Source organism: Anastrepha ludens, chromosome 4 (genome assembly GCF_028408465.1).
Source record: "Anastrepha ludens isolate Willacy chromosome 4, idAnaLude1.1, whole genome shotgun sequence".
Classification (NCBI taxonomy): Eukaryota; Metazoa; Arthropoda; class Insecta; order Diptera; family Tephritidae; genus Anastrepha; species Anastrepha ludens.
Window position 1 is genome coordinate 57097929 of NC_071500.1, and position 26902 is coordinate 57124830.

Below are 26902 nucleotides of genomic sequence, written 5' to 3' on the forward strand. Positions count from 1 at the left end.
ATCAACACAGCAGTTTCCCACTATGCCACTGTGACCGGTAGCCCATACGAGCCCTATGTCAAAGTTTTCGGATGCAGTGGAGGCAGAAATCAGGCATTTCACCGACTAATTTCGAACACACAAACAACGAACCAAGGGCTGTCCGAGTAGATATTTACCCTCCTGACGATAATTGCAGAAGTTAGCTACCACTCCACTAGTTCTTTAACTGCGGCTATCTCCGCTTGGAAAAAACTACAGAGGTTCGGTAGCATACATTTGAGCTTAATGGGAGCTCCTCACAGAATACTCCTCCCACCAACCCTTTCGTCTAATTTCGAGACATCCATCATAAACATGTTAAACCATGTCTTGCCTCCAAATGTTGCACATCGCCCAATCCTCACTTGGGGGAATATGATTGAAAAAAAGTACCACTCGAGCCCAGCAAGGGTGCACATGTGTCAGGCACATGGTGATGAATTCTAAAGTGTCTGTAGGTTAAGTCTAGATTGTGGCCAGAACAGCTCAGTCGAATTGCGGCGCGTGCGGCGCCTGTTTTCTCTGCGATGTCAATTAATTGTACCGATTAACTGTACTAAATTATTTTATACTTTTTGAATTAGCCAGTTTCCATTATAGTTTGGATATGGTGTAGTTGTGAGCGAATGATTATAAAAATGTGATTAAGATTAAATTCCGCTAGATTGGACACCCTGCATTAGATAGATTTTCACACAGATCTGAACAAAAATTACCAATATTACAACTGTATAATGCGAAGTAGTTACCGACTTCTATTGTGGAAATTCACAGTTGCAAAATTCGATGTTACTGGGAAACTATGAAAACTTCTTTAAAGCGAAATCTTGTGTAATCGAAATTTGTGCTAAAGAATAACATCAAAAAGCCATATCAACTCACACATAACGACATCGAAATTGAGTTATAAGTGCCTCACTGTTCTTAACGGCTTCTGAGCCAAAATTCGGTCATACTAGGGCTACGATAGAATGGACTGCGGTAGTAACAACACACGGATTTATGACCGGCTCCCTTCCCCAAAGGTTGATAAGAAATGTTTTATGCTATTACAACGTCTGAAGCGGGTATGCAGAATGCTTGGTGAAATATGACCCCACATCAGAGCTTCGCGCAAGAGGAAAGCCATAAATCAACCACCTTTGGATTAATTTTAAAATTACTGTCAACCAGAGCAAAAGGAATCTACGAATTGTATCTGCCCTCATTTCAGTAAATCGCGTTGTTCAGATAAAAGTAGCTGTGGTTTTGATTCGCTGATGCTATGGAACAAAAACCTGAAGACTTGTAAAATTTATCAAAAAGCTCACAAACAGAGAACCACAGAGCAAAGAGATCTCGTTCCCACGCCTGTCGGCTGTACATTAGCCACTCGTGGTGGGGGTACAGTACACTAGAGAGGGCTAGTTTACGGAGGCGGCAGCCCTTGGTCGGGAAAAATCCGAGTTATTCCGGTAACGTAGAACCGGCTGCCATTAGCCACTCGTCCAGCCAATTGCTGTCATTTCAACAGCGTCAGACGATGAATTTTTATGCTATAAAGCAACAACGTTAGAGGTCGCAGTGTAGCCTACTCAATGTTAAAATAATCGGCAGGGAAATGGCACATTTCTTATAGCACATTTCTAAGCTTCCCGTAAAAGCCATCAGCCCTTCGGCATCTACTCATAACTGTGGAAGTCTTTAATTGTACGGAAAACAACAAAACGCATACTTTAAATTGGAGTCGCAACTCGGTCTAAACAACTGTCAATGCTATATTCTTTAGCCTCTCTCCATACTTCCTATAGAATATCATATTTAAAGCGATACATAATCAAATTTTTCATTAGAAAATTCAATGATACGATTTTACGTCGACATTTTTTCGTATTCCTCAACAAAGTCCCCTTAATACTTTCATATTGTTGTTGTTGTTCTTGCTGTTGATGTCGTTGAATTTGAGTGAGACAGTCGTTTCCTTTGGGCACAACTCCTCTACCACACTCACCTACGATATCTGTCGCTGCGCAAAGTGGTGCCGAACTGTAAGAATGTTGCAATTGTGTTTGTGTGTATTGCTGTTTTTGCTGTTCTTGTTGATGCTGATAGTAGTATTCATTTAGATTTGTTATATAATAGTAATCATGATCGGCGAGCACATTAATCTCGGCATAATTATTTTCTTCATCATCCTCATCACTTTGTTCTTTAGCACGACTTCGTTTCATAGCCTCCTTGCATTCACTTGGAACTTCAATACTTTTCAAATTGCTATTACTTTGTTGTTGTTGTTTTATTATATGCTCAGTTTTTGCGTTTCGTGCAAATAATTTATCAAATCACATGTTTTCATCGAATTTGGCGAAATTAAAATCATCCTCGCATTGAAATCCGCTCCCATTCCCTGCACTCGATTTCGCTGATTGTTGTCCATTATTATTATTGTTACTGTTATTAGCTAATTTCGTTTCGTTCGGTGCTTTAAAAAACTCATCATCTTCGAATGGATCCTCTGATTTCTTGGCAAATATATTAATCGATTCGGATTTCTTAATAAGTTCCTGCCTCTGTTGCAGTTTACTATTGCGCAGATTCTGTTTTTTTGCAGCAGACGTCATAAGCGCTGCATTGCTAGCGCTTTGTAGTGAGTCAGCATGCCACTGGTCTTCCTTTTCGAAATCGAATTGTGCATTTGAGAAATCATCTTCAAAGGCAGCATCGTCAAATTGCGAAACCTTGACATTATCATCGAAACGCAACTTTTGTGTAATAATTGGCGGCATTGTGTGCGAAGCTGGCGATTGCGTACCATCCAAATCAAACTGTTGCGAGCTGCTAACGCTCGTGGAATTTTGTGCGAAGCTGTGCAGTTTTTCTCGTTCCGAAAAGTCATTTGAGAAGCGGAAAGACGATTTAGTAGCTGATGTGGCACACGCACTTGCTGTGTTGGCGGCTGGGGTAGAGTTGCAACTGGATGCTGTACCCGCAGGAGCCGGTGGCGGCGAGCTCTGATTAAAGTCCGATTCAAAACCGCCATCGAAACTAAACTTCGTAGCACAACCGCCACCACCAACACTGGTTGTTGCCAGATAGGAGCTGCCTGCGCTTGCTAAGCTAGCGCTGGCATTCGAGCGCGGTGTAGGCGTCTGCTCGTAATCATCGAAATCATAATCGCCACTTCGCGTTGGATATTTCTTGGCAGCAGTCGTAGGGGCACTGCATTTGAGTGAACTGATTGGCACTTTGCCCATGGAATGTTGTCTACGATCACTCTCCATCATGCGTTGATGCATCTCATGGCGGCGCCTATTTAAGCGTTCAAACTTGTCCTCATCCGTAGGCGGTTCATCATACTCTTCATCCACGTAGTCTTCCTCGTCGTCCACATCATCATCGTCATATGTGATATAATCGTAATTATCACGTGGATGAGGTGGTGCTGCCGAGACAACGCCGCTACTGTAACGACTGCTACTACCAGGTGCAGTGCCAGTGCTACTGTATGGAATTTCTTTGCCACGCGAACGTTGTTTTTTGCGGAACCTGAAAAGCAGGCATAGGTAGAAAATTAAATTTAAATTAGTCGCACGGATAATATGAAAATTTAGATAAATGCATGCGACAAAACTTACCTGCGATCCTTTTCACCATCTGAGCCAGATAGAGTCTGTCCAAGTGTCGCAGCCCGTCTACTTTCGGCGAGTCGTCGTTCGGAGTCGGCGGCACTTGATGGGCGCTTCCAAGATTTCTGACCTGCTAATGACGGTTCTGCCGAGAATTTATTAAACAAAAAAGTTTTAATAAATACCAATAACGTATGCGAAACATACTTCTCATTCTTACCTTCGCCATCCCAGGGACTTGAACCGCTACTCTTGCGTGCACGCGTCTGCCCAGCTCCCATGCTCATAGCGTTAACTGATCCACCTGACGTCAGTTGACTTGGACGCTGCAGACTACGTGTATCTGTCATACCAACAACATTTGCACCGCTACTGAGGCGCGCGCGCTGATGAAAATCATTTTCAGAATCTTGTTCGTATTCAATGTCGCCAGTAGTTCGCAGCTTCATGCCTTTCCGCAACGAGCGCGTTTTTTCCGGCCCATAGCGTTCGCGGAACTCTTCGTGACTCTCAATACTACCGTACACATCCCCGCTTCCGAAACTACGCCGACGCCGCGTGGCGCTCTCAAAAGACTCCACGCTTTCCCGATCGAAAGATTTGCGGTCGCGTTCATATAAATAATCTCCACCGCGTGACTTATAACCACTACTGCCGCTGATCAGCCCACCCATTGGGGAACGGCCTTCATCGTATATATTTTCGTAATCGGCTCGTCGACCAACTTTCGGCTTTTCAAAGCATCCAGTATCACGATAGCGATCGTGAGGCGAGTCGCCATATTCGTCGAAATCGTAATTTGGGCGCGCATAGTCGCGATAATATTTGCTGCGTTTATCGTAACCACTACGACGGTCGTAGCTCGATGAGGCATTGGGCGGCAGTGCAACGCCACGTTTATCGTAGACCGGAGGTCCGTAAGTTGTGCGCTCATAAGCGCTACGTTCAAAGGCGCGTGCACGCATACCAGCTACTTGTTCGATTTCCTGTGGCGACCAGGTATGATGAGGTGCGTGGTGATACCAACTAGGAGATTCTGAAAGAAGTAAAGAGTTGTTAAAATGGTGGATATGAAGTATTCGACCAACCAATACGGCTATTTGATTACCTAAATCGAAGTTATCTCGGCTGCGTGAGAGTCCTGGCTTTAGTTTTCGATGATCACGTCGTGCACTGAAATCGTCTTCATAGCTGTCAAATAAGCGTGAAACAAACTTAGATTAGTAAATTTCGGTTGCAGAATAACTTTGTTACTCACTCATAATCTTCATCGCAAGAGTTCAGGCGCCGCGTATGTCGCATATAGTAGCCATGTCGATCCGAAGCATGTACGGCACCTGGCGTTGGTGCTGCGGGGCCCACACCTGGTACGCGTTTTTGCTTTTGAAAGTCAGACAGCTCATCATCCCATGGGCTGAGATCACGTGACGAGGATGATGTCTGATGTCGTTCTTTCTTCGTCCAGCGACGACCGATATTACCGCTTTTACTCCAACCGTCATCACGTGGATCTGACGAGCATGGCGACTCCGCTGTATCATTTTGTGATGTATTCGATGGTGGCGGCGGTGGTAAATGCAGTGATGAAGTTTTTATCGTGAGCTTGGCTGCTGTTCTGCCACGTTTATCCACCTTCTCGATGCTTGGCTTAGGTGAGTCAAAGGTCGCCCAAAACTCTTTCGAATGTTTCACCTCCGTTTCCTGTTGCGAATCGTTACTGGCGCCAATTTGTTTTGTAGCGGTGTCGATTAGGTTCGACACAGCGGAGAGTTGTGATAAAAGTGGCGAAGCTTGTGGCGATTTGCTAAGTGGTGATTTCTGTTGTTGCTGAGCAGTGCCTGGTGTTGGCGACTTCTGTAGCGGAATAGGAGAGGTGCTTACGTCGTTGAACTGTGCTTGCGTCGAAAGTGTGGCATTTGGACGTGGCAAAGCTATGGAGTTACCTGAAGTTACGATAACTGTGGGTATATTGGTCGCTGAATTCGCGGGTGAAATGCGCTCCCGGGAGTCTAGCGACAAATTAGATATGGCACGTTGCATTAGCTCGTCTATTTCCAAGTCATCCTTGGAAGACGAAAGTCCACTGCTGCCTGTCACAGTGAGGAATTTACTATCTTGCTTAGCATTTAATAAATTCGGCGAAGGTTGGGAAGCGGAGCGTTCGGGAATGCTGCCATTCATATCGGGCTTATCAGACTTTTCGCCATCCAGTTGTTGTGTGGATGTGGACAGTTTTTCATATTTGTCTTGTCCGTTACCAGGAACATCGGCGTCTTTGTCATTGCTGTCCAAACTGCTTTCACCGCCGCCGTCATCTTCTTCGTCGTCGTCTTCGACAGTCAATGCGGAAGAAGAAGGCTCCGCAGGTAAGCCACGACTGTCTACCAAACCTAAACGATCAGGGCCACTACTACTGACACGTCCATCCATTATATGCTTAAGATCTTGATCTTGATCTTCATTGAATTCATCGCTAAACTCGGGGAACTCCTGTGAAGCTCGCAAAGTTGATGGCGGCTTATTGTCGAAGAGGTTTTCTACTAGAATTATGTCGCGTAAAGCGGCGTAACGATCCTTTGCTTGCGCCACTACTTCTGTTATTTTCGTATCAATTTTTGGTGGCTGCACTTTTGCACTCGCTGTAATGGTCGTTGTAGGCCCCGTAAGGAAATCATCATCATCAAAATTTGCTTCAAAGTGCACGCCAAGATCGTTTGCTACAGTTGCCGCGCCATCAGCATCCGCAGTGCATGCTGTGAGAGAATTAGCGCCGCTGCCATCTTCAATCTCTGTGATCACTTCGCCAATAAGATCTGCATTCTCTTGCTGCTCTTGCAACTCCTTATCGATTATCTCGCGGAAAACGGCATAGCGATCGGCGGATGGCACAAGCGGGGTGCTGTGACTGGCGTCGCTTGGTATTGGTGGTGGCGCGACTGGCGGTTCGTTGAACTGCTCGAAGTTAGCGAACGTGTCTTGGCTTTGGCCCTCAGCCATACGAGTGGGCAGGTCTTCACCGAATGTGTCGTCGAATTTCGCGACAAAAGTTGCCTGCTGGTCGAAATTTACTTTAAACACCGATGGTTGCGCCAACGTAGGCGATGGCTCACACCGAACAGATTGCATTTCAATGCGACGCATTCGTCTAGGACTCATGTGGCTTGCCAGCGTATGCTCGGGGCCAATTGCGCCACTAGCCGCGGCAGCAACAGCACGTTGTGGTTTTGATTTCTCTATGAATTCCGAGAGATAAGATGTAAGCTCTACCAGGGTCATAGTGCTCAGTTTGCTAACGGGCACACTCAACTTAGCAGCCAACTCGTCCAGACTCAACGTCATGAGCTGACTCAATGTAATGTCGGGTATCAGCGACGTTACCACTGCAGTTGGTGCGCCGCCGCCGCTATCGGTGAGAACTTGCTGTTGTTTCTGCTGTTGTTGTTGCAGAATCTCCATTTTATTTTCATAGATATCCTGTGACTTCGTTAGGGATTGCTGTCGTTGTGCTCGATTGCGCGTTGAAATCTGTGTTGGTGGTGGCAAGAGCGGTGGCACATCACTGGCCGCTGCGCTACCAATGCTGCCAACACCGCTTATGGGCACCAAGTAGTCATCATCTGTGTGTCCAGGTTTACGTGGTCGTCCTGGTCCAGGATATGTGCCATCCGAATGACTAACGCGGCGTGAGGGTAACGGTATCGGTGGTACTTCAGCGTTGGAGATGCGCAAAGTCTTTGTGGTAGTGTTGACAAATTCATAACGGCTAGCCGACGCAGACGCGCTGGGTGGCACTGCATTACCCGAGGTCACACGCGGACGTATGATAATATCGTTGAACTGCTTTTTAGGCGGTAATGGTGGTGGTTCTGCGTATAACGCCAAGTCTGGCCGCGGTGGTGGCTCTGGCGCGGCTTCATTCTCACTCAATGAGTCGCTCTCCTGAAGGCGACACATGTTAATGCTATTGGAGTCGCGTTTGGAGAAACGCGCCTGTCCAAACAAATGTGGCATTTTCTTATTGCTAATGCTCGAAATCACATCTGCTGTTTGTTGTTTAAAAACCGAAGATGGTTGTGGCAGGGATGACAATTGCCCGGATGGTGTTGGTCGTGAACGCACTGTGCTGCCAACGGTTCCATTGCCCATCGCCGCGACGGGCTCACCCATTTGTCGCTCCAAGCGCGCAACGTCTGCGCGCCACTGTGCCGCAGTGTTCAGCGGTTGCGCTGAGGTTGGAGAAAGATTACTTTCCGGCGGTAAATTGACTTGTAAAGGCCCATTGAAAACATCCTCTGAACGACGCGCTTCGGTACTAGTGGATGGTGAGCTTCGTTGATTCATCTCGCCACTATTGAATTCAAACTCGAATGGATCCAATTTAGCAAAAACGTCACCACCCTCTTGGAATGGGTCGCTCTTCTTTCGCGTCGGCGAAAAAGGGTCAGTGTCACGTGGCATCATCACAACATCACCAGCGGAACCAGCAGTTGTCGCCGTAGAGTCTAAAGTATAATGATTTAAATGTAGATTAGTAGGTATAGCTGTTGAATGGCACGAAGATGTTGCCGACGATAAAGTCGGCTGGTAATGATGCATTCTTAAAGTAGAAGCTGTTGTGGAATTAGTAGAGTAGGTGGAGGTTGTTAGTAAATTGTTGCTAGACGCTACTTGGTGGTTAGTACTTATTAATCTAGAAACAACAACGTTAGAAGCGGTACTCGTATATTTGGTACTGCTAATGGTGCAGGTGCAAATATTAGCCGTGCATGATGGTGCGAGCACACCGATTAGTAAAGTTGTTGTTGTTGTCGTTGCTGCTGTTGTTGCAGACATCGTGGAAATTGAGACTGTTTTAGAAGTGTTTATGGCTGATTTCAAGCCGGCTATACCTGATGTACGAGTAGTGTTAGTAATGTTAAGTGGTGGTGGTTGTGGCTGTGGATGTGGCTGATGCGACTGCGCCTGTTGCAACTGCTGAGAGCCCTCGCTATTGCCATCCATGTGGCTTAGCGTGTCCTCGAAGAGACCCTCTTTGCTGAGAAACTCATCGACCACTGCCGAGGCGGCTGTATAGTGAACACCTGTAGCGGTTATATCTACGGTGCCATTACCACCTGAAGACAAGTCGTTTAGCACTTTCTTGGGTGGATTCTTAAGCTCCTGGAAAAAGTATTTCTTATCGACGTAGGGACGTGTACGACCCGTACCTAATGGATCCAAATCTGTAAAAGCATCTAACACATGGGAAAAAGTTATGAATCAGTGAAATTGTCCCATAGCCAAGTGCGAAAGGATATGAAGATGTGTTTGGGATAGAGAAAATGAAAGGTGAAACATATTTAATTGAAGAACAAACGGAATTAAAAAACAAATTGGCATTATGAAGTGGGTATTAATAAATTAGCGTGCATACACAAAACGTAACTTAAATAGATTTGGTGGCATGGTGAGCATGGATCTTTGACAAAACTAGAAAATCTTTGGAAACAAATTTTATCAGCTGGTGATCATGCAAAAATAGCTGGTACATTAATTACTTTCATTCCCTTTTATTTTCCATGACAGATGGGTCTGCGCTACCAGAACAACCCTAAATTATATTTGGTCAAAAATTATCACTCGAGCATCAACCCAAAAATGTGTGAGGAATAGTTGTTGTAAAAGCATATATGCTGCTGCAAATGCTGCTTAAGTGGTAGTCCTTGCCTGGATATAAATCCGGACTATCCCATTAACGTAGACTTGCCTTTAAACTAAGTGTGAGAATGTTTTGTATAACCTTTTATAAAGCGGACTATGTATATTTAATTTTTTAAACTTATTTCATATTCGATTTGACAACCAGATTTTCTAACAACCTTGCCAAAAATCCACTTCCTTGTTAGCAAAAAACACAATGCAAAACACAACACAATATCTTTGCTCCAAAAAACAAAAACAGTAGTAAAAATGTACAGGAGCTACCAAATAAACCAGTTGCTTCATTGAAATTATGTTTTCAAATGCATTATTTTCCAATCTACCTGACTTCACTGCACTGCCTGCTGTCGCCTGTGGCGGTCCATCACTCAATATTGGTATCGGTGAAGTCGACGTCATGCCCGCAGTAGTCGGTGCTGTTGATGCCACCGCCACAGTTCCACTAGCTTGAGTGTGTGTATTGCTCGAAGCAGCCGCACCTACGTCAACATCGACTAGCGTTGAATTTTCACTCAACTGTTGCGTTGGTGTCGAAGTGGATTCACTGGGCGCTAGCGGTGCCATCGGTAAGTTAACACCCATGCCCATGGTGCCAGCTTTGGAAGTATCAAATACATCGTTTTGCTGGTCAAGTTCATGTAGCCAACTGTCGTCGTCGTCTTGCTGCAAAGTGCCCGGTGAACTGCTTAATACCGGTGTAGGTGAAAGTAACGAAGAAAGTGTAGCATTTTGTGGCACGCTCGTTGCTATTGTTGTTTGATTTACTGTTGGGTCTATTACTTTATTTATTGGTTTATGGCGTGAGCGACCAGATTCGGGCGGAGGCAAAAGATTGTAAGTCTGTAAATAAGAGTAACGCCGTTAATTGCGCAGGCAACTATGAAATTAATAAACAACTTACAGGAAAATTAGTAAATGAGTCGCCAAATGGATCATCATCGTTAGCTGCCTTGCCAGCGACCCCACCGAGTGGCGGTTGCACCGGCTCATTGGGTGTGATGCGTTCCATTTGTGTGATGCCTCGTTGTATAGAGCTCAGCTCTTGTTCCAAATCCACTAGGTCTGCTACTGATTCAGGGGACATCTAGAGTGAAAAAAATTGCTATTATTATTTGCACTAAATTGTGAAATAAAACAATCCAAACCTCTTTGCATGCTCCTTTGTTGTCTAAATTAACACCCAACCGATTCGAAGCTGACGCACGATTTTGTCCACTAAGCCCACTTAACACCGACAGCGTGCTGCCACCACCGCCTCCACCGCTGCAACTGAGATCGTTGTGGGCGCTCAATCCTGTTACAACCCCGCCAGCGGAGGATTTTAGTGATGATAATGAGGCAAGTTGATGTTCGTGTATAGATTTTGACTGTATCTGCTGGCGTGCCAATTCGATTTCTTTCTTTTTTAGCTCGAAAACGACTTGGAAGAGATCGCGCATTGCCAGCACAACCTACAAATACGAAAATTATCAAAAATAAATTAGAAAACACGTTTGCTCTTATTCGCTTATTAGTTACCTGACTAGCCGCTTTGTCAGTCTTTATGCCAAAGAAGCGATGTCCGCTATCGGGTGAACCAAATATGTAGCCAAATGCACGCGAATCGGTCATATCCTGCGCAATGAAGGAAATTTTGTGCACAGGATGGTGGTATAGCGAATCTCCGGTTTTCTCATCGCGTAATCGCAGCCCATCGATAGTCACATGTATGGTTATGCGTTGCTTATGTTCACCGGCAGCCCGTATGGCCATCTTGAGATCCTGCAGTGCCTCCTGACACATGCGATCGCCACGTGCCTCGCCCACTTCGAGTATACCAATAAGTTTCGCCTTAAATTGTACGCCATCGCCGAAGAAGCGACCTGGATCGTTGCGATCTGTGAGATCAAAGAAAAATGTATTTAAATTCCTGTCGTTGTAGAAATACTAAACTAAGTAGATACTCGTATGATGGGTGTTTTTTAAGAGTTTGACTTCATTTTAGTAGTAGTGTAGTTCAAAACAGAAATATTGTTGAAATGTATGTTTTATTATAATCTGTTAGATAATTTTATGGCATTAATTTTTTGATATCTCGAATATGTCTGTTACGACTACGAGTTACATCGATCAGTCCTATATTTCACCACTTTTTCCAATAAATACGGCTGTAGGGCATCAAAGGTTACTTGAATACTGCAATGAATCGAATGTTAAGCGCGGTGTATGGCAGTTTTTACCGTCATCTTGGACCCAAACGGCCTCAATGTCTAGCTGATTAGTTTTTGGAAACAAAAATGCAGTCAGCATGGCGCGATAGCGCTCGCTATTCACCGTAATGGCAGCGCCTTCCTCATTTCGAAAGAAATACGGCCGGTAATGCCCCCAGTGGTCTATAAACTTTACAAACAGATCTTTTTTTAAGCAAATTTCCACAATTTCGAAGCGTTGGCCAGGCGTCAGACGATTCATAACGACGTGACAAACCTTACTGAACAGAAATGTCAACACTGTTTGGCTTTCTCAGCTATCAAATCATAGCATATCAAATGACGCAGTTAAAAAAACACCCGATATTTACGCATATTTTGGACTAAATAATTTTTTGGATGTCAGCTTAGAAAGTTAATTTTTTTTACTTTGGCAGGTTTTCTCAATTGCTGCTGTGCTTGAAAAATGACTATTATCGATATTATCAGATCACTTTTTCTGCATGGTAAAGGCCTTTGAATTCAGACTTTTTATGTACACCGGCTGAGGCTGGTCAAGATTTTTGAAGAGTCCTGGTGCCAATCTACACTAATACTGAATACTTTTTTGTCACTTCAAAAACGAAATTTCGTAAATACATTTTCCAAAAATGTATAAAAATATCGATTTTTTTATGTCCTGGTATGGTCCATTGTGAGCCTCCACACAACAGTCGGGCCATTCCCACAACAGTCGAGCCTCCCCACAATAGTCGTATTCGGCAAAGGACTAAACTGTTTTCCACTATTCCATAACTAAAACTACATTCCACCAAAATTTCTTACTAAGACTTTATGTTATTACAACGGTAACAACTGTATATTTTGGCCAATGAATGAATTACTTAATTTTAAGCCTCTTATTTTATGTCCTGGATTATTTTGTAATACAATTCGTCAATATAATTGGTATTTAATAAGGAAGTCTGTCTATACTGTGCTTGATAATTCCATCTTTAATCGTAGCCAACTGTAATAATAAAATAATATATACAAAATAAATTATCTACGAAACCAGGTGCTAACGTTTTGCGTAATTGGTCTCCTGCGCACCACTGCTCCCGCTGCCACCACCAACACCGACCGAGGAGAGCGTTGAAGCGAGTGATAAATTTGATGATGCCGCCGATAGTTTCGAAACCAACGATTTAACCATAGTCGCTGATCACACCGCGTAGCACTCACCCCTGCGCACTGTCCTAACTGCTAGGTATTCAATTAATTTTTTTGTTTGTTTTTTGTTCTGCTATGCGATTGCTGTGATTGCCTAATGCCGCGCGTGCAATCTGCTTACTCGATGGAAATTCAATGTGGTATTAGTGGCGTCGCAGTTGGCGTCGTGTGCATCAACTACAGCTTAATCTGGGAAAAAGAGGCCTTTGCAGCCTTTGCGACAGGCGCGTCTATACTTTTTTCTGACTACTGATTCTCACTCAAATGCTGCTTTTATTTGGAATGTTTTCGTTTTATTTGTTTTTTATTTGTTCTGTTGTGAGCCGCTCCTGACTAGCTACATACATACATGAGCTTTAAATTAGCATTTATTGTACGTTGCGCATTTTTCTTTGATTGCTAATGCTTTATTGTTATATTTTGCGGCCATTGTTCAGCGGTAATGCCGATGCTCACCAAATATAAAGAACTCTAATTTAATTTGTCTATATATTGGTGCTTAATTAAATTCATATGTGTTAATGCGTAATGGCGAAGGGGCCAATTCGGGCGTACAAACAACAGTATTCACACCATCCGCCTCCGCACCGTCCCCACTGGCTTGAAGTAGCGCCAAACTACCGGCTAACTTGTTCACTAAAGCTGCGCTTCTCACCAGTTTTCACCTCATTTTATAATCTATTCATTTATTTAAACACATAACAAAGGGAGATACAATTATTTGCAATACGGGTGGTGATGGCGAACTGGATGCTTCCTCTGCTGTTTTTTGTTTTGAGCTAATGATGTTGCATACGGTCAATAGCGCGAAATTGCTCGGCTGTCACAACTCAGCCTCTACGGTTTCTGACTAATATGTAGATCGCTTGTGCACCGCATGTCCCGTACACCGCACCTTCTTCCGCTGGATTATATGTAGGTAGGGCGCAGAAACATTTATTCATAGGCAATAGCGTATAATGTCTTGAACCGACAGACAACCGCAGTGGAGGCGCTGATACTTTGCGCAAATATAAACAAAAAGGTATTCAAACAAAAACCCACGTCTCAGAAGTATCTAGCCAACGGCTATGTTGATATAGTACGATGTATCTATTGTTGTTTGTTCCCCACACATAGATAGTTGCTGTTAATGTTTTCTTTTTGCGACCGTCAGTGACTACGTCTGCTTTTGGACACCGATTTCTACGAATTTAACTCGTACCGACAACACAGCTTCGTCGCCCTCCTTTCGTCAGGAGGGAAGCACACTGAATTTCCTTTCGTGACTGTCGGTATTGTCTCCTTTGCGTTTATTGATTTTTCATGCGCAGTATTTTTTCCATCAGCAATCAAATAAAAATAATTATATTAAAAGCAATGCATTGTGATAGGGATGTCTCACTGTACGGATTTCATCCAACATGGCATGGATCACGCATTTTCAGCACAACTTTACTTTCCAATCTTCAAGAAATCCACTGCAAATGCAACGAGACCAATATTTACATTTTTCCTTCACACATTATGTGGATATATATATTATTATTAACTAAATTATTTTCACTTTTGCGATATCAATATTTCTTTTAAATTTTCACTTGTTTTCCTTTACAACTTGCACTATCGCGGCTTCAGTTAAATGTAAATAAATTCACTTTGCACTTGGCTGTCATACGAAAATTGCATCTAACAAATACACTGCACAAATGTATCTGAGAGGAAAATGTTCTATTGGATACTGTTTTGTGCGTGCAAATGTCAGATACAATCGCGCGTATGAATGTGTGTGTGCTGCATGTGCAGATACTTGACGCAGTGTTATATTTGGGTTGCTTAAATAAATGACAAATGGAAAGCGGTATTCACTACATTTCACAGATAAACCAGTTGGAAAAGCAAGAAGCGTCAAGCCCGGCCAGCATCTTAAACAAAACTCGGCTAGGAAAGTACACTATCAAATGTTCGCATTGAAACTAATTAAAATTAATTTAATACCAATTCGGGCGCCGTGTATTTCTACCATGAAAAAGCTCCTCATGAAAAATGTCTGCCGTTCGGAGTCGCCTTGAAACTCTATGCCCCTCAATTTAAGGAACAACATCAAGTCGCACGCACAAAAAGGAGGATGTGCTCGGCAAAACACCCAAGAAGGGTGTACACGACAATTATATATATATATATATATCTGATTTTATTTAGTGAAAAATCTTAGTATGACAGTTCAGGTAGCGGAACGGAACGGGAAATGAACCATCTTTTTTTATATGTTCTTTGTTGTTACTTTGTTTTACAATTGAGAATGACATATTTTTTAAACAAGAATGATAGAAAATAATTCGCCATATCATAAGAGTCCATTAACAAAAAAAGGGGAAGGGGAATTACTTGTTTTTGAAGAAGAAAAGTTGAGGAGAGCTATGAAAACATCGAAACACAAAAATTATACGCACGCACACATACTTTCTAGCCATGACGTCTTCCTCATAAAAACGCATAAAACTGCATTCGGAGGCTTTATATTAATTTGTGCTTTAACACGCGGCTCTTCGTTTGCATTAGTTTGTTTAGCTTTAATCTCACAAATCTCAATATTACCAAGCCATTCATTGAATTTTCACAAGCATGCAATTTCTCCTTTCTACTTTTGTTTGTTTTGTATTGCGAAGGAAGCTGACGTCAGATTGAAGGAAATGTGGTTTAATGTTGCCGCCTTCAGTACTAAATTCGCCGTGGCCTATCAAGGCCTTGGCATATCAAGGCGAATTGAGTACTATAGGTGCCGCAGTCCCAAAACAGTTTCTTTATTTTCCACGATAGGAATTAACAAATACGAAACAAACAAGTGTTACCTGTTTGTGAAAGTTCAGTGAATGACTTGGTATTATTGTGATTTGTGACAATAACAAACTATTGAAAACAAAGTACCGCGCGTTAAATTGTGAAAGCACCAATTTCGTCAAGTGAATCAAGCATAGAGATAGCCAGAAGAGAAATGGCGAATAGCAAATAAATGTAGAGAAATTGTTTATGATCAAAGAAGACAAACGAGACAAAATACTTTTAAAAATGTACGAATGAACAATTCGGTATGAATCCCTATCCATTTCGTGCTTAACTCCCAAATTCGTAGTTAAAAAGCGTGCTTACCCATTCAAAATTGCTCTGCCGAAATCTGAGATTATAAAATAATCCTATATTATTACCAAGGCGAATATAGTATCTCACTGGCGCCATTAAATAACAGTTTCTTTATTTTTCGCGATTTTGACAAGTCGGACGTCAGCTCAGTTCGCAATACAGAATAATCGAACAAAACAAACAAAGGTAGGAGAAATTAGGTACATGTTTGTGAAAATTCAGTGAATGGCTTGGTGGTATTGTGATTTGTGAGATTTAAACTAATCAAACTAATGCAAACGAAGTGCCACGTGTTAAATTGTGAAAGCACAAATTAATATAAATATAACCTACAAATGCAGGTTATGCGGAAGACGCCGTGACAAGAAAATTGTGTGTGGGTATATAATTTTTTGTGTTTGGTTGTTTCCATTCTTTCGTCTACTCTTCTTCTCCACAAACAAATAATTCCCATATCTTTTGTTTGTTTATTCATACGCTATTACGACACGGCGAATTCAGAAGGCGTACTCTGTTTCTCTATCATTCTTGGATTATTACCATACTTTTTCACATACAACCCTGTGTTATCGCTAATTACACTAGCTGTACCCAACGCGCGTTGCTATGCCAACAACTAAAATAAATTTAAGAAAAATAACTTTAAAGAAAAATCGGTACACAAATTTTCAATTCGGTTGAACGGGGCAGAAGTTGCTACTCTGCAGCGCCACCTGGTGGCGAGTGGCATCAATGAGCATATTCTACAAACCTTCTCATACATATGGTATATATACCAATTTTTATAATAATCGGTCCAGTAGTTTTTGAGTTCATCGAGGACATACAGACAAGCATTCATTTTTATATATAAAGAAGAAGATAATATTAACTATGCATTCATATGTATTACAGAAAATACGCGTTGTTGTTGTTGTAGCAGTATTTTTTTTTTTTTTTTTTTGTCGGGACAACTCGCAAGTGCAGCACTCAGACATTAATTAAGTCCATTGTACTACACTTGAATTCTCTTTTAATTTTCTTTAAATCTACCCGATCTCCGAAGAAACCTGAGTAGATCTTGTGGTGCCAAGGAGCCAAGATGGTCGCTTGTTAACACATCAGTGCCAAGGACCTCAAACCTGATTCGAGCCAAGGCGGGGCAGACGCACAGGAAGGTGTCCACCGTCTCATCCTCCTCTTCACAAGCTGGGCAGAGTACACTGTGTACACACACTCGCTTGTGGGTGGTAGTTCCCATTTGCTAACCGTAGCTTTGATGGCCGCAGAAGGGAGTGGCAAAACGGGCTCTGGACCAAAGAAGTTATCCTCAGAGTCCATCTTAGCTAAGGAGTCAGAGGTCTCGTTCCCCGCGATACCTACGTGTCCCGGGACCCATGTTAGCATCAGGCTATTATGTCTACCGACATAGTTCAGCCTGGATTTACAGGACTCGACTACTCCTGACATGGTTGGGGGGCTATCTAAGACCATAAGCGCAGCTTGGCTGTCGCTGCAGACACATATAGATCTGCCTCTCCATCGGTTTTCCACACCAAAGTTCATCGCTTCTTGAATTGCAAGTAGCAGTATACTTAACCCTGTCAGTGTAGTGTAAATCACCGGTCGTCTTCGTCCAGCTCATCTAACGGTAGGCCCAGGAAACTTGCTGTTGGGTCCAAAGGGAAAGGGATGTTAGATGAGTGGGTTTGGTGGAGCATGTGAAAAGGTGGTTAGTGTCGTGCGGGATGCCTTAACATGCTGAACATATGTTTAGTATGTCGAATGTAATTGATCCAAGGTTACGCGGGGCCGTCGGGAAGCTGAAACTCTGCGTCTATAATGGGTGGTGGTTGAACTCCGATAACGGAATTCGGTGGTTGTGAGCTTAAGAATGGTAAGTGTCTCCCGATGAATGTCATTTATTGTCCGTCGGTACACTGTCTAGTCTAGTAATTTTCGATCCGTTTTGTCCTGGATCTCGTCGTAAATGAGGAGGTACGTCCTGACGTGCCTAGGAAGCGGCTCGAGCTCAAGCAGGTGTTTACAGGGGTGGGATCTGCGGTAGCACCCTAACAGAAACTGCTTGTTGAGTAGTGTGTTGTGCTCCTTTACCGGGAGCATCTGTGCCTCGTTTTGAAGGTGTTGAAGAGGGGACATCAGGAGACAACCCGTCGCAGTCCGAACTGCAGTGTTTTGCCCATAAACGCTTTGTCCTTTTATTACTTATTGTAAAATGTAATTCCATAGTTTTTTGAAACCTCTTTTCTTTCAAAACAGTATTGGCAGCTGATTGTCAATTTTGCTGGTAATTTGTCATATGTGAGCGGGTAGATTAATTTCGTGGATTTATTGCTAATTACTGCATATGTGAACGTACTTTAACAGCCAAAAGCCAAAATAGCTTGAACATCGCTGAATTGTTGTTGATTTTTCGCTTTTATTTAATAGAAATAAAATCTTTGGTAAATATATTTCGAGGTTTAAGGAAAGAGAAAATAACGCGACTTTACTTAGTTGTTCCATTTTGTTTCGTTTTATTAGTGTTAACAGCAGTTTGACGTTTGCTGAAATTTTTAAGTCATTCACGCACAGCCGTGAATGGGCCATGTTGGTTTGCTTTTGTACTTCGCAACACTTTTAATCAGGCCGCGAATCATTTAAGCGCATTCAACTCAACTCGATTAGCAAATCTGTGTTGTTGCTTTCCAAGAATTTTGTAAATACAAAAAATTATTTTTTGGCAGTGATGTCACCGTCTCTACACCATGGTTTTGTTGTTGTCAAGAGACCTACTAGTCGAAAATGGCGAAAACTGCTGAGATAAATAGCAAACAAGCCAATACCAAAATGTAAACAATTGGAGAAGTGCACACAAAAGAGAAATATCGAGATAGTGACGTCTCGTCCATAGTTTATAGAACATAGTTCTATGAGCATAGTTCATAAAATAACAACATTGAAGCGCACGTTCTTAAAATTTGATGTAGTTAATAAAAACTGTTTCTCAGTTCCAATTTACTCAATCAATAAATAAATTAAATGAAAAATAAATTAATAATTGACACGAACATTTCTGTTAGGTTTTTGGCCGATCTCCTCCTATTTGTCGCGTGCACCTTGACGTTGTTCCACAAATGGAGGGACCTATAGTTTCAAGTCGACTCCGAAGGGCAGACATTTTTTATGAGGGGATTTTTCATGGGAGGAATACACTCGGAGGTTTGCCATTGCCTGCCGAGAGGCCACCGTTATTAGAAAGAACCCCTACAATTTTGCGGTTTCATGCACGGAGATTCGAACTTACACACTCCCAAATGGTAGTCACGCACCAAATCATAATGCTGCGGCGAATGCAGAAAATTGATTATATGTACATATATAATTGACGCATACACCCTTTTTGGGGCGTACATTCTTTTGGCCGAGCTCCCTCCTCCTATTTGTGGCGTGCGTCTTTCTCTTAATTTTAGTTTTTCACCGAGTTTCGAACCTACGTTCTGTCCGAATTCCGAATGGTAGTCACGCACCAACCCATTCGGCTACAGCAGCGCAGCAAATTGATTAGCTCTTGAAAATTACCGATTTTCGGTGTAAATACCGTTTTCTCAAAAAATGTGTGTGTTTTTACAGGCCCTTCACCTCTTTTAATGTTTCATTTTCAATGCCGTTATATTTAAAACCACAAATCCTGTATAGAATACATCCGAATACAAATATTTTAACGATTGTGTCCTTGTAATTTCCTTGAAATTAGGTAATCACCTAAACCTTGTTTTAAGTATCCCGAATGGGATATGTATCCCCAGTGGGAACGCTTCACATTACTGAAATTTAACTGCAATTAAGCTCTTGATGGGAATAGACAAACTATGAAATCAAAAACTGTTAAAAGAATGGTTTATTATAATTATATTTAAAAAATTATGTGTACAAATACTTACATTTACAGGGACTGGTTTTTTTACGGAGCGTTTGCATGTTGGACTCTTTCCAATTTCTCTTCGCCAATTTGCGAAGTTTTTTATAATTAGTTGCTATTTTTGAATTAGGTTTGTATTTTTTTGTTTCCGATACTCTTTATAGTATTCATGTAGATACTATTTATGTAAAATAAAACATTTTTCTTTGGTGCTTGGAAGGAAATTCTTTAAATTATATTATCACAGTGAAATACAAAAGTATGTTTATACGAGCGTAATATCAAAAACCAATTACATATTACGAGATAGTTGCGTACCGGTAATTTACGTTACAGCAGAGCATTACTTTCCCAAGCAATTTCGGTATATTACATTGGTCACAGACGATTCATACACTTTACAAGTTATAAATACAATGCAAACATGCAAATTATTATAGACGACGCAATGCAGCCAAATGTTATGGAAACACCTCACCACCCACTTTATAATTCACAATTTATTCCGTCATTTTCATTCGTTTGTTTACATTTCCAGATGTGTTTCGTCTTGTTTATTTTGTTTTTGTTAATGAATGATTCTTTGTCGGAATTCTTGCTTTTTTGTTGTTGTTGTTCCGTCGTATTCTCGGTCGATACTATGACGAAGAATGTGATATTATTGTTGGCTGACCGTATGCCCGCATCACCGGCATTTCGAATACAGCAACTTTTATCGATTTTTCACTACACCAATGCCGCAATGGTAGTGATGAGGCAATCCAGTAAATAAGATGCACCATAAGCGGGGTGCTAGGGGAGGGCTGAAGCCATTTTTTCAATAAGTAAATTTTTTTTAAATCATTTATAGAAAATACTTGAGGCTTAAGAATTGATTTTTGACGTTTCTGTGGCAAATAAATCCATCCGAAAATCCACAGGACACAGAATTCCCTATGACGCACACACATACACAAGTTGTGAGGAACATTTTCAAAGCCGACAGACTTCCGCTTAAACTTTAATAATTGCACTGTAATTTCTTACACTTATTTTCTTTTCTTATTGATTGTTGAATTTATACGAGCATTTTTTAAGGCCCAACGCCTTTCATTATCACGAAATTGATGACCGAAGTAGCAGCTTCACTCGAAATTCGATGACGGAAAAGGATATACGAAGGATAATGAGGGATTGACATTGTGATATTGTGAATGGTTGAAATGGTGTTCGCTATGGTGTTTAGGTCACAGCACAACGGACAAGTTATTTAGAATTAATGTTGTTTAAATATAATAAAGTTGTTTTCATAGTGCCACTCTTGATTGCAACTGATTTTAATACCACACAATGCAACAATAATGCTAAGAATTCCTAAAAAAATACAATCATTGATAAATCGCAACTCTATTGTGAACGAGTTATATTAAAAATAGCTGTAATAGTGCAAACACCTTGTCAACGGCGACGACAATTGTTGATTGTTGTCAGTGGAAGAAATTCCTCTAATTTTTGTTGGTTTATTCTTTGTACTGACTTTGCGGCACTTGGGAAGGCGCAATCTTGTGTTTGATAATTTCTGGTTTGACTGCCTTTGTTGACGTTGCTTGGTTGGTTTGCTTGATTTGTAGTGCTGCCACTAAAAAATGAAACGTTTTTGAATCAGAAAAAGCATTACATAATTATGATCTTTAAGCGTAATAACAATCGATGATTTAAAAAAAAATTATTCAAAATTTTTTTTAACAAAAAACATCTCTCTGAACAAATTATTTGCTATGCCGTTGCTGCTTTTAAAATACAAAAACACTTTGCGGTCTTCTCCTGACAGAGCTCTTTTAACATACTTTTTTAATTTAATTTATAGTTCGACCTCTTCTTTTCCTTCTATACTTTTGTGGTGATATTCCAACAGAAAGGGTGTAGTTGGTCTAGTGCCACCACCTTTAATGAATACGCCTTGATTGCTACTATGTTCATTTTTATTGTGCAATATTATTTTACATGTTCAATATTTATTCAATAGTATGGTATTACAGTGAGCAAACAGCAACCCTCTTCTGGCTCCAGCGAGGGCAATTGGAGCTACTCCAGTTGGTTCGTGTTTAAATGTTGCTTTTATTCAGTCTTTCCTTTGCGCTGATGTGAATTTGTTATTTAATATTTATCGCGTGGCAGTAAGCAACGTATATTGAATTTAAAAATAATATATTCAAATCGATTAAATTGTGAAATTATACTAAAAAATATATCGAAGTGTAAAAAAGTCAAACCTACACGGCAACAACTGAATATTTGCTAACTTAAAAATTTTCTAGTTCGATTTTCTTAGTTGAACAGTTGGTACTTGAGATCCAGCCATTTGCCGCTGATCGTGTCGTGTTCGCGTTCCAATAATTGAGAAGTGCAAATAGCAGAAAAGAATTGGTAAAGCAAAAATAGTGTATAAAACGAAAAGAGCAGATCTGAAAAGGCGAATTCTTGTAAAAGGTTCACCCCAACAACACAGCTAGTGCAAAAACAACAACGACCAACACCAACTGGAATTTTCAAATTGAATTTCTTTGTGTTATTTGTTGCGAGTTTTCAGTCACATTTCTGATCAATAGTTTGTTGAAAACCGACAATAGTCTTTCGAAATCCTATTAAAACATAAATTTAAAAAATTTGGAGTTACATTTTCTGGACAATAATTAAATCATTGGCGAACCAATCAAAGCCCTTGTAAACTTAAAAGAAAGAAAGTGCGGGTTATAATAAAACATACGAAATATATGTGTACGCTTTCCTGTGACAAAATTTTTTGAGCATAATTGGGCACATCGCGGTTAAAACGTTAATTACTGCAACAACAGAGAGTCTAGGTGACACATAGGCGTGCGCACGCGTGATCTTCTCCATCAACAGGGAATTAAACAGCCGAGTTAGTGAATACAAGTAGCAGCTACCAAATACGAGCAGCAAAACCGCAAAATGAATAAAACTTGCGCTCGTTGTCAGAAAGTGGTGTATCCCATCGAGGAACTCAAGTGTCTGGACAAAGTGAGTGCAAATTTAAGTTATCTAATAATCTTAAAAAAATATACAATTAAATGTATGTGGGAATGTATAAAACAGTAACCTTATAAAGTTTTGGTAGGCTGTGTATCAGCAGCTGTAAACTGGTTGTGTAGGTTACTAGTTTACGAGTGTACGAAAGGGACAACAGGTGTGCTAAATGGAAGATTTCTAGCTGTGCTACAGTGCTGGTTTCCTTGGGATTAGAAAAGTCTACAAAGGATTTACAATTGTGAGCAAATATTGATAATGCAAAAATTAAAATGAGAAAGGACATTTGGTTATTATTAGGCAACTGAAATTCGCGCATACTGAGTTAGTTGATGAGTGAAATTTATCATGCAAATCAAACGAATGCACGAGGGATGTAATAGGTATAATAGCATTCGTCAGATTGTCTTTTTATTGTAACCAGAGAATGCTAAAAACGAAAGCAAACTAAGATAAGGTGTTATTACTAGAGCAGCTAATTTTTTTTTTTTTTTATGCGATTTGGTATTTTGAGCTCCTCCTCCTATTTGTTGCGTGTGTCTTGACATTGTTCCACAAATGTAGGGGCCTACAGTTTTAAAACTCCAAGCGGCAGATATTTTTTATGAGGATGTTTTTGAGGTGACCGCTATTAGAAACAACTTTTTCTTTTTGGTCTTTCACCGAGATTGGCTAGAATTTAGTATAGTGCCGATCGCTTTGGAAAAAACGGTAAAAAGGGGGTGATAGAGGGGTGTATCCTCATCTTAAAACTGAAAACAGAACCTGCCGGAGGCTTATAGTTTTTAAGTAATTTAATGTTAAAGTTCTATAATTTAGCGAAAAGTTGGTGTTGCCATACACCTGAAATGAAAACGAAGTTCGCACGCAGGGATGTTCAGTGGAAGGTTCATTGTAAAACTGCAGTATTTTTTGCTGTAATTTAAAGTTGAGAAATGAATTTGAAAATAAAAACATACAACTCATTTAAACTTAAAAACAATGATATTAAGCGTATCACAAAAAATAATAAAGTAATTAAATTGATTAACACAGTATTTTTGCGTGGAACTCTTTATCGCGTAGGCGGCCTTCGGCCGCGCTTCAAAAAAATAACCTTCATCAGTCCAACTCCGGCTACGCAATCCACAGTATTTTTGCGTAGAACTCCTTTTCGCGTGGGCGGCCTTCGGCCGCACTTCAAAAAAATAACCCTCATCAGTCCAACTCCGGCTACGCAATCCACAGTATTTTTGCGTAGAACTCCTTTTCGCGTGGGCGGCCTTCGGCCGCGCTTCAAAAAAATAACCCTCATCAGTCCAACTCCGGCTACGCAATCCACAGTATTTTTGCGTAGAACTCCTTTTCGCGTGGGCGGCCTTCGGCCGCGCTTCAAAAAAATAACCCTCATCAGTCCAACTCCGGCTACGCAATCCACAGTATTTTTGCGTAGAACTCCCTTTCGCGTGGGCGGCCTTCGGCCGCACTTCAAAAAAATAACCCTCATCAGTCCAACTCCGGCTACGCAATCCACAGTATTTTTGCGTAGAACTCCTTTTCGCGTGGGCGGCCTTCGGCCGCGCTTCAAAAAAATAACCCTCATCAGTCCAACTCCGGCTACGCAATCCACAGTATTTTTGCGTAGAACTCCTTTTCGCGTGGGCGGCCTTCGGCCGCGCTTCAAAAAAATAACCCTCATCAGTCCAACTCCGGCTACGCAATCCACAGTATTTTTGCGTAGAACTCCCTTTCGCGTGGGCGGCCTTCGGCCGCGCTTCAAAAAAATAACCCTCATCAGTCCAACTCCGGCTACGCAATCCACAGTATTTTTGCGTAGAACTCCTTTTTACGTGGGCGGCCTTCGGCCGCGCTTCAAAAAAATAACCCTCATCAGTCCAACTCCGGCTACGCAATCCACAGTATTTTTGCGTAAAACTCCTTTCTGTGTTAAAACCATTGAACCCAAAATTAAAACGTCATATGCGTGTATGTAATAAGGAGGCACAATAACCCCGACCCCCATGATTAAGACTAAACTTAAGAACTTATTTTTTGTTTTCATTTGCAGGCATCCGGCAACACCATACTGTTGGCATTCCAATCTTCTTCTTATTCGCGCTTAAAATTGGAATGTGATTGCATAGGCAAATGTATTTGCATTTAATTTTAATAGATATAATTAAAATATTAGCATAAAAATCGGTAAAAACACGCGTGTGAGTGTATATTTGGTGATTTATAGTGAAATGTTAAAAAATATAGAGTGTAATGTGGCAAATTATACTGATGTTCCCAAGGGCATTTTGAATGTAAATAATTAAAAAATTATTATTTCCCGATTAATTTAAAGTTATAAAGAGTGTTCCTTAACACCTCACTAACATCTCCACCAAGTTTCATTAAAAAAAACATTATAGTTTGCCAGAAATTCCAAGATCGGCACTGTTCTAAACTCCAGCCCCGAGATTCTCTGAATTACGAATGGTGGTCATGCACCAACCTATTTGGCTACGGCGGCCATATTGCAAAACCAAAATACATGCAAATGTGGTTTCTGTAGTGCCACCGCCTGGGATAGTTTCGCCGTGTTTAAGACGTACGTTTTTCTGTTGGAACTTAAAAAATTCATTTGGAGTTTGTGCGAAATTAGCCAAGCACAATTTGCATCAGCCGTTTTTTTATCATTATGATATAAATATTATATCTATCAAATTTGATTTTTTGCTGTTGTTGTGACATCTTACCAAGCTCTGCTAAACACGGGGAAGTCACCGGTGGTCATCGTTAATTTCATCACGGTATGCCCAAGAAGTATAGGGTGGATCTCCACTAGTATTTCCGGGCATGTCTAGGGAATGTTTATCATGTTACAACAACATCAAGGAATGGTTGTTAGATGAGTACATTTTATTTCGTGATCGTGTTGGCCATGCATTGAGATACATGTGCCGAACTTGCAGATTGTAGGACCTGAATTCGATACGTTCAGCGTACATTAACATACACAAGCATTCTTACCGACATCGTCTCGAACGGTAAAAACTTACATATTTACCATTCCGAGGTGGCATACAGCCGCTGAATAGGAAATCGTTTTTTCTAGTATTGAGGCGACCGCGACAAATTGGAGGACAAGCTTGACTTAACAGCTTTCAGGAATGTATGCCAGTCTAAAATAAAAATTCAAAGATTTTTATTTAGCATTAGTTGTAGGTTTTTTATGAAAAGTCAAAACTGTGAAGAATGAACTGATTAGTTGTAACAAATTATCAAGGAATGGAAATAAAATACATATATTAATGTATCTGGACTCCGCAGCGAAATGGGTGGGGCATGTTTAGTATTTTACACACTGACTTTTGGTTAATGGGCAGAATGAGAGCATGGCATCTTGATTGATTAACTGACTTCTTTAAAGCAAAATAAGATTAATTCATGTATGCTCATTTCCGAAATTTTCGAAAATATATATTTTTCAAGCCGAGTTTTTTAATAAGGAAGTGTACAGAAATTTTAAAATTGGTTTTAAATTAAAGTTTGGACTCTTAACTACAAATAGTTGTTACAATTTTTTTTGGATCGGGTCCCACATTTGGGTACAATAGCCCTAAATAATTGGGTAATTCATCCGGCACCAGGCTCGAAGCCCACTGTGGGCATGAAACACTAAATAATATAAAAGTTTTTGCTAATACCGGTCGCTCTCGACAGGCATTGTCAAACCTCCGGGTGTGTTTTTGCCATGAAAAAGCTCTTCATAAAACTACAGATGCCCCCTTTTGTTGAACAACATCAAAACACATATCACAAATTGAACGAGAAGATACATATAAGTATAATAATGTTCCTCATGAATTGTAACATTCAATTTTTAGAGGCTAGAACTAACCTATTAGTTATCGAAATTTACATATTCAGCTTGCGAAGTATTATTTGCTTTTATTGAAAAGCTTACGTTTTGCTACACTCACACACCTTCTTTCACTGAGAATCACATCCTACCTTACCACGTCAATCTTGGCATGTCAATACTGTCACGATCTTTGCTCTTTGTACTGATGGCTCCATCGCCGTGGATATATGTATATGGGATTATTGCTGAATGATATTAGAATATTCAGAAAAGAAAACCGGCGCGATAACAAAAA

At 41.0% G+C, this 26902-nt stretch overlaps 2 protein-coding genes and 1 long non-coding RNA gene across 6 annotated transcripts in view; 1 reads left to right on the forward strand and 2 right to left on the reverse strand.

The window, feature by feature from the left end:
• Positions 1 to 1735: 1735 nt before the first annotated feature.
• Positions 1736 to 14547, reverse strand: LOC128862459 (protein disabled). The gene is made up of 11 exons (XM_054101097.1): positions 12581 to 14547; positions 10845 to 11203; positions 10472 to 10777; positions 10228 to 10410; positions 9650 to 10166; positions 8516 to 8860; positions 4885 to 8128; positions 4735 to 4817; positions 3847 to 4662; positions 3636 to 3771; positions 1736 to 3546 (listed from the first exon to the last, which is right to left on the reverse strand). Exons 1-11 carry the CDS (start codon positions 12708 to 12710, stop codon positions 2343 to 2345), a joined length of 7323 nt encoding a protein of 2440 aa, XP_053957072.1. The 5' UTR covers positions 12711 to 14547; the 3' UTR covers positions 1736 to 2342.
• A 4539-nt stretch (positions 14548 to 19086) lies between these two features.
• LOC128862460 (uncharacterized) lies at positions 19087 to 21656 on the reverse strand. Its single transcript, XR_008454483.1, has 4 exons — positions 21575 to 21656; positions 21182 to 21366; positions 19771 to 21101; positions 19087 to 19711 (listed from the first exon to the last, which is right to left on the reverse strand). It is a non-coding gene; the product is annotated as an uncharacterized LOC128862460 (long non-coding RNA).
• Positions 21657 to 21823: 167 nt separating this feature from the next.
• LOC128862461 (LIM and SH3 domain protein Lasp) overlaps positions 21824 to 26902 on the forward strand; it is a 118903-nt gene continuing 113824 nt past the window's right edge. For 3 of the 4 annotated variants that reach the window (XM_054101100.1, XM_054101098.1, XM_054101102.1), the window contains exon 1: positions 21825 to 22769. In XM_054101100.1, coding sequence (XP_053957075.1) covers positions 22701 to 22769 — 69 coding nt within the window. In that variant the 5' untranslated portion in view covers positions 21825 to 22700. Of the gene's footprint in view, positions 22770 to 26902 lie in introns of all 4 variants that reach the window. The other variant, XM_054101101.1, reaches the window with a different exon arrangement.

Coding starts and splice junctions, on each gene's coding strand:
- LOC128862459 (XM_054101097.1), bottom strand. CDS start 12,710: ATGGTTAAATCGTTGGTTTCGAAACTATCGGCGGCATCATCAAATTTA. Junction 10,411..10,471: donor ACAAAGGAGCATGCAAAGAG/GTTTGGATTGTT, acceptor TTTTCACTCTAG/ATGTCCCCTGAATCAGTAGC. Junction 4,818..4,884: donor TCTTGCGATGAAGATTATGA/GTGAGTAACAAA, acceptor CTTATTTGACAG/CTATGAAGACGATTTCAGTG.